General features: G+C 39.7%; 2 protein-coding genes across 2 annotated transcripts; both read left to right on the forward strand.

Moving 5' to 3' along the window:
* Positions 1-3523: 3523 nt before the first annotated feature.
* Positions 3524-5701, forward strand: pxmp4 (peroxisomal membrane protein 4). Its single transcript, XM_008279281.1, has 4 exons — positions 3524-3675; positions 3975-4037; positions 4125-4323; positions 4431-5701. Exons 1-4 carry the CDS (start codon positions 3563-3565, stop codon positions 4698-4700), a joined length of 645 nt encoding a protein of 214 aa, XP_008277503.1. The 5' UTR covers positions 3524-3562; the 3' UTR covers positions 4701-5701.
* A 571-nt stretch (positions 5702-6272) lies between these two features.
* tgm5l (transglutaminase 5, like) lies at positions 6273-14881 on the forward strand. Its single transcript, XM_008279290.1, has 14 exons — positions 6273-6327; positions 9625-9807; positions 9918-10151; positions 10567-10685; positions 11163-11291; positions 11642-11819; positions 12025-12160; positions 12297-12400; positions 12488-12727; positions 12834-12899; positions 12991-13203; positions 13345-13502; positions 13872-14008; positions 14523-14881. Exons 1-14 carry the CDS (start codon positions 6273-6275, stop codon positions 14674-14676), a joined length of 2106 nt encoding a protein of 701 aa, XP_008277512.1. The 3' UTR covers positions 14677-14881.
* Positions 14882-15063: the final 182 nt, after the last annotated feature.

The raw sequence follows: 15063 nt of genomic DNA on the forward strand, positions 1-15063 counted from the left end.
TATTTGATTTAAGTCAGGCGACACATTTGGCCTTTTCAGCTTCTTTCTCTTTTACAAACACTTGCGTGATTTTGGCAGCGTGCTGTGTATCATTATCAAACTGGAATATTCTTCCTCTGCCAAGTTTCTGCAGCTTTGGAAGTCATCTTGTCAGCCTGTATTTTAATATATCTGTAGGCGTTCATGGCACCATCGATAAATGTTACATCCCTGACAACTTTTGTACTCATGCACCCCCACATCATCACACTCCCACTTCTGTGCGTCACTGTCAGGACTATGCATTCACTGTGGTAATCATGGTGGAAGTCATGCCAAACTTGCTGGACTCCATCTGAGCAGAATAAATTCACCTTCATGGTTTCATCTGACCAAACAATATGTACCCAACTTTCAGCTCAGCTTCCAGCTCATATTCTTTTATCTTGCATTGTGGTTCCAACCAGCAACTAAGGTTTTTTTTTTCTTGGACGCCATTTGTGAAGGTTAACATTATGCACTGTTTACACTGTCACAGAAATTCAGATTTCTATTCTGTGCCAAATGTAAAGCACTCTCCCACCTGTTTTAAATTGTTAAGTTGAGTGAGAAGCAGTCTATCTGGCATCATTTTAGAAGGATGACCACTGCGGCTCTGATTAGTGGTACTAATGCTTATTCTATCCCTATTTGTATGTTTCAGTTCTTCTGGCCTTTTTTCCCCATGCAGATCCATGATGCAAACATGCAGTTATCAGTCCAGGCTACTGAGGAAGTTCTGGTGTTCACACGCCCTTTCATTGCCAAGTTCATGCAGTTAGGCCAACAGGGAATTGCATGTGTAGTTAGTTTTGTTTTGATAGTCACAGGTTTTGCAACTTGTGTTACAGTAATCACAAGTACTTCACTTTTGTTACAAAAAATTTGTACTTTGGGGCCTGTGATTTAAATATAGTCTCTCTAAAGTATTTGTTTTGTTTACCCATAACACTTTTCTACTTGTCAAATTTAAAACAATGCAGTTGTTGAGAAGTGATGCAATTTGGAATCGTTTGGCATTTAAGTGATATTATGCAATGGTGGTGCTGCAAGGTGCAGTTGGTTAGCACTGTTGCCTCGCAGCAAGAAGGTCGCCGGTTTGGGGACACCGGAATCTTTCTGCGTGGAGTTTGTATGTTCTCCCCGTGCAGCGTGGGTTCTCTCCGGGTTCTCCGGCTTCCTCCCACAAGGTCTAAGGTTAATTGGTGATTCTAAATTGTCCGTAGGTGTGAATGTGAGTGTGCTTGGTTGTCTGTCTCTAAGTGTAGCCCTGTGATAGACTGGTGACCTGTCCAGGGTGTCCCCTGCCTTCGCCCTAAGTCAGCTGGGATAGACTCCAGCCCCCCCACGACCCCAGTAAGGATTAAACGGTGTATAGATAATGGATGGATGGATGGATGAATGTGCAATGGTGTACTCACTTCTGTTGTATGCTACCTTTTCCTTTTATTTCTAAGTAACACCTGTGTTTAGCTCCTATTTCAGGTCAGAATGGTGACTGAAAAAGGTCTATTTATAGTGGCTGTTGAGCCTTAAAGCTGCATACCATACTTTGAAATTTAGCTGCATTAGTCATTAAACTATTGATGATTACATAATGTCAGAGTGGACACCGGCAATACAGTATCTGGGGAAGAATATTGCTCTTCATTAATGACACTGATAAAGGTTCTGTTTTGTAGAGCAGAAGAGTGAGAGTATAATGTAGGCCCACACCAGCTGGAAGCCCCCTCCTTCTACAGATACTGTATTAGCTCTTCCCACGTTATGTAACTCGCAAAAGTGACTAATGCAGCAAGGTATCAAAGTCTGGTATGCAGCTTTACTGCCTAACAAAAGCAATGGATAGACGTTTTTCAGAGCTCCCATTCTGACATGACACTAATCACATTATTAAATGGTATGTACCTGTGAATGAACCTTCAATATTGTAAAAAAGCATAAGGAAACACTTCTTTTGCATTTTGTTTTCTTACAGTCTGGAAAGTACAGCTTTTGAAAAGTGTTAAGTACTTTTTTATGTATGAATTCTTGATAATGAAGCGATACATCATACAAGGTGTTGCGTGGGCCCTTACCAGTTAGAAGCCCCTTCGCAACAACCTCCTCCAGAAATTTAGTTGTGTCTTTATTTTATGTTATTGACAAAATGGATACATAAATATGATGAAATATTGACTATATTGAAATATTGACTATCTTAGTGTTTTTTTTTTTTGTTTTTTTTTGGACAATTTTCTTGACTTAGCTCCTAAAGATTCCACAGAAATTTTGATGGGAAAATGTTTTTGTTTTCACTGCACAACATTATTTAAATTGAGTACCAATATTTACAATGTACATAATACTTGGATAATCAAGAAATTGCATACACATATGTAATTAAACATGACACGACAGTAAAAACAAATATAAATTTAGCTCCATCTTGATCAGTTTCAACAGCAGGATGCTTACATATTTGTGTCACAGTTAGTTACTAATCTAATTGAATAACTTCAGGCATATTTAGCTGCTTTCATGCTTTCACTTTTTAAACTGTGCTATATTGCTGCTTTAACCTGATCCAAGTCAAGGATGTGAAAACGTATTTATTTTAACATATTTATTTAAATGCCAACTACTAAGCGCTATGAGATGACTTGTTGTTGTAAATATGCGCTATACAAATAAAATTGAATTGAATTGAATTGAATTACTAAAGTGATGCCATATTAAAAATAACAAACAGAAGATATGATGTAGAGCATTAAAAAATGACATTGATCGGGGAGCAGTCTTTACTTGGCTCCACTCAGCAAATTATAGACTTTATTTGCCGTTTTCAAAATCTTGAATGATTCGTGACCTTCCCAAAGTTCGGTGGTTTGTTTCCATTCTTCTGAAATGTTTCACAAAACATAATCCTCTCTTCTTATGAGGCATCCACTTTCACATTATGCAATCAGCCATAGCTAAATGACTAATGCAGTTACACATTAAAGTCTGGTTTGGCTCAGCATGCCTTTCTCGCGTCAGCCCTTTTACTAAATAGTAGATTAGCACACGTGTAAGTAATGACATAAACTAAGGTTCTGGTGTATTTAGATACAGTTTTAGTTTACTCACTATTCAATGTCAAAGCGTGATAAAGGTGTATTTGTTGTGTCATTTAATCTGTAAAGCTACATACCAGACTTTGATTTATAAATGTCTTACTCATTTAGCTACTCACGTTAAAAGTGCAGTAATGTTTTAGAAACACAAATTTTAGGCTTTTGAAAATGGGAAAGAAATAGAGGACATAATTATTTGGGCAATGCAGTCAACTCTTTAAAATTTCAAATATTTACGTTTAAAACCGTGGAAGGACTTCAAGCTAGACTATCTATGCCTATTGTTTTTTCTTGTAATTTTAAAATTAATTTACTCAAATTTTAAATGCCACCAAAACACAAAAAGTAGTTCAGGTTGGAACCTTTAACTCGGCGCAGCACCACGGCAGGTTTTCAATGTGACACATTCTGTAACATGAATTTGCTTCCCCTCGGTTGCACTGAAAGTCATGGCAGGTCCTGATCTGATAAAAACTCTCCTGTACACCGTCAATAATCTGCTACAGCAGGAGAAGTACAAAGCTGCGCTGGCTGTGCTGAAAGGATTCAGAAACGGTGCCGTGTGAGTGACCACAGTTTAATAAAGTAGCCAGTTAGCTTAGCTAACTTCAGAAACTCACAGCTAACGATGCTAACAGCTCTTCGGCTAATCAGCTGGAGGTGTGCAGCTGTTTCCTGCTTTACCTGTCATTCTCCTCAATACATACGTTATTGGATGCCACCGTGTGAACTCGTGCAACAGTTCAGCAGCTGGTTGTGTTGACTATAATAAGATAACTGATGATGTTTAACTGTTAATTTAAAAAAAGGATATTAGCCAGCTGTGTCTCCATTGACATCATTGATGTGTTTATTTCTCAGATATGGGGCCAAGATCAGAGCTCCACATGCCCTGGTTATGACATTTCTGTTTAGAAGTGGCAGGTGAGAACTATAATTTATTTGTATAAACTGCAGTTGCACTATTCCCCATGCCTCTGAAGTGTGAACAAGTGTTTTCCCTTCTGTTAGTTTAAGAGACAAGCTCAAAGCCATTTTGAAGGCCACATACACCCACTCCCGAAATCTGGCGTACTTTGTGTTCACGTACAAAGGACTGCAAGCCTTGCAGCAGAAGATTCAAGGAAAGAGTTTGCAGTCCCACTCCTTTCTGGCTGCCTGCGTCGGAGGGTGGTTAGTGTTTGGAGACAACAACAACATCAACAGCCAGGTATGACCAGACACGGACTCAGCCGCTGATCCTGTCTGCAAAAGCACATCATTGTGAATTCAAGATTCTTTTCTGCTGAAGTAAAATTTCTTTACTTTTCTCTCCAGATCAACATGTACTTGCTCTCCAGGATCCTCTTCGCTCTGTCTCGGCTGGCTGTAGAGAAAGGATTCATCCCTCAGCCCAAGCAAGACCCCTTCCCACTCTTTGCCACGCTGGTTTGGGGCATCGTGTTGTGGCTGTTTGAGTATTACCCACACACCCTTCAGCCCTCTCTGCAGTCCTCCATGACCTACCTTTACCACGATAGCAACGTGTGGCACGACATCTCAGACTTCCTTGTGTATAATAAACCACGGACTGCTTCTCAGAAATGAAGCTTTAGGTTTTGTCTCCACTGATTATTTCTCCATAATGCATAATCATAGCATTGTTTTTTTTTTATAATGATCAAATATTCCAAATATGGTTATGAATGTTGCCTTTTAAATTTTTTGTGGAATTATTATTTGTTTTATAGGAAATTTATTTTCCTGTTTTAATTCAGTGACATTTCTTTTGTGCCAACTTGCACCAAATTTCCAGCTGAAGAGCTATACCATTGCTGTAAAGCGCATTTAAGTCTACCTAGTGTTATTTTCTCTTGTTTGTATTTTGATTATTCGCCTAATTTGTTCAATTTTCCGCAAGTGTCAGGAAACACAGACAAATGCAGATCAATGCAATACAGACTGAAATGCTGTTATCTACTGTAAACCTGTAGCTACAAGAGACACAAAAATGTCAGTATGGGTAATATTATACCAGACTAATGTGTTGAAAATAAAGGCATTTGCACATTTTGAGATGCAGGTTGAGATGATGACAACTAATGAAGCACTACATATTAATTTTTTTGTGTTTGTGAATGAAAATGATGATTTCTTAATATTACAGGACCCTCTGTCAGACTGCGAATCCTCCCACCCCACAGCACATACACAAAATAGTGAATGTGCATGTCCAAGTGTTTGTTATTTTATTTCAAGTGGCTAAAGGTGTGCCTTTGTGCTTTATTTGAGGGTTGAAAGAAATCCTGTTTCAGTCGAACCTGTTTCCTCTTTTCTGTTAAAGGCTGAATCATCGCTTTTGCAGCAAACTACCTTTTGAACTGTGGCAGCGGTCCACTGTGTAAACAATGATTGTTTATTCTTTTTTCTGGGATGATCTACTTGACTACCTAAATAGTAATTTAAATATTTGTGGTTGTCATGGACGCATTTCCTCAAGTTCTGTACTAAAGTGTGTAAAGTTTTTAAAGATCTCATCCAGCCATGATTGAAGACATTCACTGTAAATATAATCTACTTTGAAATACATTTTTTGTCTGATTTTTTGAGCTTCTTTCTTGAGGTTTTTTTTTTTTTTTCATTATTAAGTTCAACTGGGGCTGCAAGGTGGCTCGGTGGTTAGCACCGTTGCCTCACAGCAAGAAAGTCGCAGGTTCGCGTCCCGGTGAGGACACCCGGGATCTTTCTGCGTGGAGTTTTACACACCACAGCAGCATCCAAAAATAAAGAAAGTACAAGAAAATAACAATAATTAAGTAATATGCATCCCCGGTGTCAGCACACAGCAGGTCCAAGGCCCCGGGAGACGGAGCCTTGTGACTGCGCCTGGAATGGTCGCACGTGCGCCCGGAATTTCGAGGGTGCGACTATATTTGAAATTACGGTCGCACGGTGCGCCAATAGAAAAATGAGCAAAAATGAAGGCCTGCGCCGAAATAATGGCTGCAGGAAAAAAAAAAAAACAAGCCCCACGCCCACTGGCTGACTGAAGCGCGCGAACCTACGGGCATGGCTAGTGTAACGATGTGGAAAGCTCGGACACGGATGATGAGCCCCCAGCCGAACCTTTTCTTTTAAAGTTCAGTGAAGTTTCGTAACCGCTTCCTAAAAAGTGTCATGATGGCTGTCAAGAAGTCTGTGGTTGTAACCAGTGGCATGCGGTCAGGGGAGGCAGGTGAGGCAGAAAAAAAAATAATGACAAAATAATTTTAATGGTTATGTTTGTCCAGTCAATGGTGCTATAAAGTATTTATTTTTTCATTTAGCCTTGTCAGTTTTGATTATTTTGAAATTCAAAATTGCAATTTCCCATTCAAATGATTGGAAGAGAAGCCGGTGAGGCAGCGCCGGTCGGCAGTGACAGCCTGCTGCATGGCAGCCAGCGCAGTGAGGGATTGCGCAATCCCTTGAGAGGCAGCAGCGAGCTCAGCGTCACTTGGATTGCGCAATCCCTCTCTAACTACGCTGGCCACCTGCAGTGACAGCCTGCTGCTGTCTGGATGTCGCCAATAACATGGTTCAAACACATTTAATATATGAACTGATTTTTCATAGTTCAGCTGATGTATATGATTATGTACTGTGTTTTTTGTCACCAACTGTATGTGTGTAACGTGAGAAGAAACATGACACCTAAACTGCTGCCAGTCAAATGGCAAATATGCTACTGTGTAGAGTGCATATATTTGTAAATCAGATTCTGATGAAGTCAGTGCCTCACCAGCCATGAACCTCATCACACGTCACTGGTTGTAACAAATGGTGTGATACGTCTTTTTTCTCCAAGAACCAACAAAAGTTATATACCACACATTGCCAGTTGTTTTCCACCTATCAATTTAGGCTTTTTCTTTTAAAATCTATTTACGTACTTTATTCCAGGTTGTTAAAATTGATTAATAGGAGTATTACTTGGTATGGACAAGAGTTTTGCTTGTGCTCCCAACTTTTTATAGTGGTGTGCCTAGATTTTTGCTGGTGCTCCTAACTTTTTTGGGTTAGGAGCACAGTGCTCCGAGGTCAAAAAGTTATTCTGGAGGCCTGGGCAGTATGATTAAAGTCTCCAGAGATGACAATCAGAGAGTGAGGGATAATGTGAACGTGAGTGTGCTTGGTTGTCTGTCTCTAAGTGTAGCCCTGTGATAGACTGGCGACCTGTCCAGGGTGTCCCCTGCCTTTGCCCTAAGTCAGCTGGGATAGGTTCCCTTTAATTTCACAGTGCTTAGGCATCTTTAGTAGTAACCAAATGAACAAAAATCTAACATTGGCAGGAGCTGTTCTGCACAATTCTGTTTATTTCTGTACTTTTACATACGGCTTTCACTTTCTTGTACTTTGTGATGCTTTCTCTTCAGTAAAGGCAGGGAGTGCTTTAACATTGTATGCGTGTGTAAAAGAAGAAAAATAGAATATATGAGTGCTTTAGGGACTAAAATGAACCTGTCACTTTAATGCTAACTGTACTAGCAAAGTGGTAATACCTTTGAGTGCTGTTTACTCTTAAATTGGCACCATTTGACAAAGTAAAAATTCTGACCTGATGATAGCACCAGAGCTACGGGGTCATTATTATTGCAATTAATCAATAATTGTGGAGACATTTCCCTCAAAACCACAACTGTGAACCTCACTGTCAAAGGGATCGGTCAAGTCACTATGATTAAACCTCTGGGATTAATGAAGGTCTCCACCAAATCCTACGCCCTTCTGTGTAATAATTATTAATATAGTCCATCATCAAAACAAATGTCAGATAAACATCAAGATCCATACTCTGGACATCGTAGATATCTGTATCAAATTTTCTGGAAATCCATTCAATCCAATATTTGTCAAAACCTTTTACTAAAAAGCAAATAAATCTCAGCCCTTTGTCATCCATCAAACCATACAACCTGAAAATAATTATTTTCATCAACTTCTAGAAAATGCTTGTAATCAAGGATTGATCCTATATTTCTCTTAACTGGACCTTTAAAAATAAAACATTATATTTAACATGGGGATGTACAGAGTAACAGCCCCCGTCATGACTGCAAGTCATCATTAATTATCCAGAAATGTATCCCACCCAGGGTGCTGTACATACCTGTCATTGTAAACATGTGACTACTTCTACACTGGAACAAGATTTACGCAACAAATCCAGTTTGTTCTAAAGACAAGCCTTAATATCAGTGTGAACAGTAATCAGCTGCATGTAACCTCCCACACATCTATTCTGGGGAAGAAGTCATTGTGTCTTTGCAAAACTCTTAGCAGGCTGCTAGGAGCATGTTTGAAGCATCTTCCCAATCAAGTGAGCTAAATAAATTGGATCAATGCCTTTTTCCTTGTAGATTAAAGTCTGTTTAATACAATCTACATATATTTATGAGCTTTTAACATTATGCCTGACTTATGACACATGTTATGACACAGTAAGCAAAAAAAGTGGCTTAAATTGTGCTAGAAGCACTTGTGACAGTAATGTCAGAAAAATAAGGCACATTTCCAGATGTTTCATACAGTACACATATTACACATTAGTACACATATTACTATTACAAACGGTACCTGTGGTATTCAATAGTATAAACCATAGCTAGTTTTTAGTATATAGAACTACAAAGAATCTTGTTCATACCAAGTGTTACATTGTTGTTAAATGTATAAATGTTATATAGTGTAGTACATATAATGTGTGTTTGTCATTGACCAATTCCGAAAATGCTTGGAAAATTCATACCAAAATAGTAAAATAGCAGTTGTTGGTGCATTATTAAGGTTTACACAAATACTCCAAGTAACTATTGTGGGAAATAAGGAATCAATATTTACTTTTTAATTTTTTTTAAAATCATCATTATTATTCTTTAAAATGATGTGCGCTAAGGTAAGCAGCTTATGACGCTTGTGCGTCATTCATTCAAGATTATCAGCAAAAAAAATCTAATATATACAGTGAATAATTGCCCCAGGGTATCCAAGCTGCACACATATTGTACCGCAGGCAATCGCACCCAGCACACTGACGCAATCACCCCGGGCTCTGTTCTTGCGTTGAATGGGTGAGTCAGATTGCTCACCGAAGGCCTGCTGTGCAAATGAAACTGTACAAATGTAACACAGCCTAGAAGAAGGGGCGTATCCTTTACGTGGATCATGTTTTGTTACACATGACTTCGAAGGCCTTGGTTACCATTGAAGAAAACCAGTTTGCTTTCTTGCCGCCCCCCAGAGAAATGCTTTCAGAGGGAGGGGCAAAGATTTATATAGCTGTACAGTGTCACAGTAGGGGCATAAGAAAGAAAGAGACAAAGAAAGAAACACTAACAAATGGAAGGTGAGATCTGTCTTCAGAAAAGATTTTTTTCTCTCTCAGTTCATTGTTATTCATTGCTTATAGAATAAATGTACTTTAAGTTTGTACCATCTGACAACTCAATGCATTTTACTGTTGTAATGTAATACATTTTCCTTTCTTTTGCAGATTTAAAATTACAAAATGTCAATCTGGAGCTATTTGAAAACATGGAGCGCCACAGAACAATGGGCTTCATCAGCTCCAAAGCTCTGGTGGTGCGGAGAGGAGCCCCATTTGCAGTCAGTCTGCAACTGGGAGGCCGACTCCTCAACCCCAAGACTGACTCTCTGAGGATCAAGATCATGCTAGGTAGTCTGGATGTAGAGTCATTCAAGATTCTTGTGGATGAATGCCCATGCGGGAACATGCATGGCCAACATTTGAAATTAAAACTGACTTTTCCCTTCTTTTCTCCTTAGGTCGCCTGTATGTGGTCATGCCAGTCACTTTGTCCAGGAAGATTTCCTCCTCCCAATGGAAAGCCTTTATGGACCCTAAGGACTTGAACCTCCAGAACCCCACGATCTTCATTTCCTCTCCTGCCGCTGCCTCAGTGGGTCGCTACAGATTTCAACTGTGTGTGTTCAGTCAGAGTGGAAAGAGGAGCTGTGTATTCGGCAAATTCTCCCTGCTCTGCAACCCCTGGTGTTCTGGTGAGTGCAAGTCAAACCAGTAAAGCGGTAAAAATGGTAACACTGTTAACCAGAATAGCTGGCTTTTGGTGGGTAATGTTGCAGCAGCAGTGACTCACTTAAAACAGAAATGTACATATAAACATGGTTTGTGTGACTGAATAAGTTCCTGATTATGGACTGCTTTCACTCATCACATTACACACATCACATCACAGTACAGTAATGGTACACTGAGCTTTTGTAAATCATACCTGAGACATGAAGAGTCATCATGGAAAATGCCTGACACCAACTTAATCAAATAGAAAGACTAAAGACAGAAAAGGCAACAGAAGTTGCAGACATTATTTATGCTTTACACCAAATTGCAATTTAAGATAAAAACACACTGGACTGTACTAAATGATAGTTTTTTTTTTTTTTTTTTTTGCAGAGGATGCAGTTTATATTCCATTTGAGGACCAGAGAGAAGAGTACGTCGAGAGCGATTCTGGGTTGCTGTTTATGGGGACAGCAAAGAACGTCGTGTCAAGACCGTGGTCCTTTGATCAGGTATGAGATTTATACAAAGTTTAGTCAGAAAATGATTATCAGGTTGTTTATAGAACATGTGCTTACTCAGCTCTCTCTATACATTATATCATTTGCGCATAAAGGTTGCATTTGCCAAGGCACCATTGTGCTGGATTGCTTTTATTTTACAAGTTATGTCCACTCACCATATGTGTTATCAGTGCTTGAGTTTAATTAAACCATTCTATAAAGGAACAGTTGAATCAAACTCAGGAATGTCAAAGGGATGAAATGGCAGAAGATTTTCACTAACAAATGTTTAAGTCGAGCTAAAACATCTAATTGTGCAGTTGAACATTCACAGATGAAAAAAACCTTTCATCTGTGAATTTGCAAGTGTGACCTCAAACGCCACATGTTGGTCGCTAGAGAGTAAGTAAAGCATGTATTTATTAGAATGTTCTTCATGTAACATACAACCAACAATCCTCTTCATCTTTGCCTTTGCCTGTAAAGTATGAGCCTGGTGTTCTGGAGACGTGCCTGAATCTGCTCCAAGTCAGCCCTCAGCACAACAAGAACAGAAGAAGGGACTACCTGAACCGAAGCAACCCTGTCTACATCAGCCGCGTTGTGTCTGCCATGGTGAGTGTGAACAGACTTGCCAGCTAACATCACAACCTGAACACAAATGCCAAGATGGGATCAAATCCCTGAATAGTGTTCTTTCTCACTGTTTACTTTCTATGGTGTGAGAATGTGAACATCATAACTGCTTATTAAAACAAGTTTTGGCGTGAACTGGGAACACTGTGTTCTGCAGGCTGTAAAGATGAATACATGCCTCCTGCATGGTTCTGAATACAAAATGTCACGTGTGGGGATGTTGCAATTATACCTGTAAAACAGTCAGTCAGAGCTGTTATTAAGCTGTCACCATAAATCTGTGATACAGTTTTGCATTTGTCAATAACATTACTTGTCCATGTGTTTAGATCAACAGTGAGGATGATCGTGGAGTGCTGAAGGGGAACTGGTCAAATAACTTCAAACAAGGTGTCCATCCCTCCACGTGGACTGGGAGCGGGGACATCCTGAAACAATGGGCCCAGTCTGGTTACCGCCCAGTCAAGTATGGACAGTGCTGGGTGTTTGCAGCTGTCATGTGCACAGGTAAATTAAACCTTTTACAAAAACATCAGCCACATACTTGATTTCTTAGATATGCTTTTGGCATTGTCTTCAATCTAAAATAACAAACCCCTAAAACATGTCATCGTGATCGACGTCCCATCAGCTATGTTCGGAACATTTTTTTCCGTGACACAATGTTCAGTCATCTCAACATCTGCGTCTGTGTCTTGATTACGTCTCTCAGTGATGCGTGTTCTTGGCATTCCTTGTCGTGTCATCACCAACTTTGACTCCGCTCATGACACCAATGACAACCTGGTGATTGAGGAGTACTACAGTGAAACAGGGCAGAAGCTGAAGCGCAGCAACGACAGCATATGGTGAGTACTGACAGTAGTGGAGTCTTTTTTTTTTGTATTCCTCATAAAAAACACTATATGAGCTACTTTTAAGGCACTCGTGATGTATATTAAGTTTTAGGAAATAAAAAAGCCAATTATTGTGTGTTCTCAACAGGAACTTCCATGTCTGGGTGGAGGGCTGGATGACTCGCCGGGATCTGGGAGCAGAACTGAACGGCTGGCAAGTTCTTGACCCGACCCCCCAGGAGAGGAGTGGAGGTGTGTAAGAAACGCTTCCAAAATTTGTTGTGTGACTGCTTTAGCCATCTGTGAACTTTCCCCTAACCTTTTTTTTCTTTCTTGCAGGAGTGTTTTGCTGTGGCCCAGCTCCTGTCAAAGCAATCAAGACTCAGAGTATGGACCTGCGTTATGACGTCCCATTCGTCTATGCTGAGGTGAACGCAGACGTCCACACCATCATCCTGAGCCAGGGAAGGGTGGTCAGCATGAGCAAAGACACAGAAAGAGTGGGATCTCTGATCTGCACCAAAGCTGTTGGCTTCCCCAGAATGCAGAACATCACAGGAGACTACAAATTCATCAAAAGTATGACCCCAAAGCAGAAAATATTTAGCGAAGTGAAATAATGTTCACTCAAACAACAATATCTAATCTGCTTTCTTTTTTCTTCCTTTTCTTTTTTACAAAATAGGTCCGACTTCAACACTTTCATCAAGAAGTTCATCAACAATTTCAGATGAGTCAACATTAAGCAGAGGTAATTTAAAACTTTGAAAAAATAGATAAATCAGAATGTAGACTTTGAATGCATGTTATCTCATGGACTGCTTTTCTTCATGTTTATTCAGAAAGCTCATCCAAGGCAGTGCTTGTCTTCCTGAACCTGGATAAATCTCCAGTTGCTGGGGAGCCCGTCCGCTTCACGGTGCAGGTTGTGAACAAGCAGAATGTTGCCAAGATGATGAAGGTGCATTTCAACGCCCAGGCCAAAGAATACAACAACAGCCCATCGGACACCTTCTGGGAGAACCACGGTGTCATACAACTGGCACCTATGGAAGGTAAATTTACTTTACGTTATCTACAAACAAAAAAATTCACTTCCGACAGACTGTTCTAGTTTCATAATTCAGTATTATGCATACAACGGTAAATTTCACACACTCTCTTCTGTCTGTTTCTTCGTCCCTGTCTTCTTCCAGCCAAGACACTGCACCAGGAGATCTCTCCAGCCCAGTATGAGGACGTGGTGGGAGACGACATGATCAACCTTGCAGTTGTCATGGAGGACATGAAAAGTGATGAGCGCTTCCTGGCCTCAGAGGAGTTTAACATTGCCAGCCCAGAGCTCATCATAGAGGTACTTCATAAACTTAACCCACCATTAGTTTTAATGGAAATTTAGCAGAAGATACAGGGAATCACTGACAATAATTGTTCAGAGACGTTTAACTGTACTTTAGATTTTAGCCAAAAAGAAGAGAGAAAAATCGTAATTTTTAGATGCCCAAAGTATAATGCTAAACAATAGTTCACATGGGATCTAGAATATTTACTTTATCGGATGCAATGATGCAGCAGCCACAGAAAATTGTACCTGTTGTCTTGAAAATGTATATGAATGAAGGCTGTACATAATAAACATAGATTGCATATTTATTCAGTTTAAAGTTATGTAAATGGTAATTTAAGGGATTATTCTGGGTTCACTGACATGTTTCTCCTTCAGATTGCAGATGAAAGCTCCATCGCGCTCAACAAAGAGCAGGTGGCCACAGTGACCTTCGTCAACCCATTTTCTCACCCAGTCAGTGGAGTGCTGACTGTAGCTGGGGCCGGACTGATCCAGGGCAAGCTTCAGTTCAGGTAAGAACCACGTTCTCCAGTCTTCATTTTTTGTGTATTCCTTGTATGTTTAATATTATCAACTTGTGACATATCAACTTCATAAATGACTGCAAAGGAAAGGGTGATGGAATGTTCAAACAAGGAGTGTCACTGAACAGTACATTTCAGAGCAGTTTGTCTTTTTAGAAGGAATGTGTTCCTGTTGCTGTGGCATGTTTGTATTGTTCTGACACAGCTTGATAATAAAAGAAATGTTTCTCTGCTGTGTGCAGATCTGGGTTAGTAATTATTTATGAACATTGTTATTTAGGGCCATTACATTAGGTGTGCAAAGCTTCGACATCAACAGGGTAATTGTTTTAGCTTGGCTATCATTATCTAAAATTGCTCTGACTCAGTCAACTCCAACCAGGAAAACAAGTTCCACAGTACCTCTTTGACCAGAGAGACACTGTCAGCCATTCAAAGCTACTGCATTTAAACTTCCACATTTTTGCAAACATTTGTGTAACATCTTTTCTTCTTCCTGCAGGATGAGCCCACTGGCTCCAGGAGGAAAAGTGGGGCAGCGCATCACGTTCACCCCCAGCATGGTGGGAATGAAGATGCTGCAGGCCACCCTGTCATTCACAAACATCAGAACCACTATCAGAGGCTTCAAGATGGTCTCTATCAGCAGTGTTTAGCTTCTGCAGCTATTGTTTATCTATTTATGTGAATCATGCATATGTAAATGTACAGTTTATTTATTTATTTTGCTATTTATTTGCATTTGCGCCTTGAAAATTAACATTGTGCCAACACTGTATTAATATTTGAAATTGTAAAGCTTTTTTATGGATTGTTGTGCTATTTGGGTGACTTGAAAAATAAAATCCAATAATGTATGAACTATTTGTATATTTCTTCTGGTGGCCATATGTATGAATGTGGATTTGTTATTGCAGCCCTTTTTTTGCCCTGAAGAGGGAGACATTTCCTTACATAGAGAAAATGTAACAGAGTATTAATATGCATGAAATGCTTTTCAAGTCTCTTGATATTAAAATGCAAATGGCATCGGGATTAATAAT

The sequence above is a fragment of the Stegastes partitus genome, unplaced genomic scaffold (genome assembly GCF_000690725.1).
Source record: "Stegastes partitus isolate 25-593 unplaced genomic scaffold, Stegastes_partitus-1.0.2 Scaffold151, whole genome shotgun sequence".
Taxonomy (NCBI): Eukaryota; Metazoa; Chordata; class Actinopteri; family Pomacentridae; genus Stegastes; species Stegastes partitus.

What these genes read in the sequence shown, in the direction of transcription:
- tgm5l (XM_008279290.1), top strand. Translation starts at nt 6,273, where the DNA reads ATGGCTGTCAAGAAGTCTGTGGTTGTAACCAGTGGCATGCGGTCAGGG. An exon ending in GACCGTGGTCCTTTGATCAG is followed by an intron (nt 10,686 to 11,162) that starts GTATGAGATTTA and finishes TTGCCTGTAAAG; the next exon opens with TATGAGCCTGGTGTTCTGGA. An exon ending in TGCAGCTGTCATGTGCACAG is followed by an intron (nt 11,820 to 12,024) that starts GTAAATTAAACC and finishes TACGTCTCTCAG; the next exon opens with TGATGCGTGTTCTTGGCATT.
- pxmp4 (XM_008279281.1), top strand. Translation starts at nt 3,563, where the DNA reads ATGGCAGGTCCTGATCTGATAAAAACTCTCCTGTACACCGTCAATAAT. An exon ending in GGATTCAGAAACGGTGCCGT is followed by an intron (nt 3,676 to 3,974) that starts GTGAGTGACCAC and finishes TTTATTTCTCAG; the next exon opens with ATATGGGGCCAAGATCAGAG. An exon ending in TTTCTGTTTAGAAGTGGCAG is followed by an intron (nt 4,038 to 4,124) that starts GTGAGAACTATA and finishes CCCTTCTGTTAG; the next exon opens with TTTAAGAGACAAGCTCAAAG.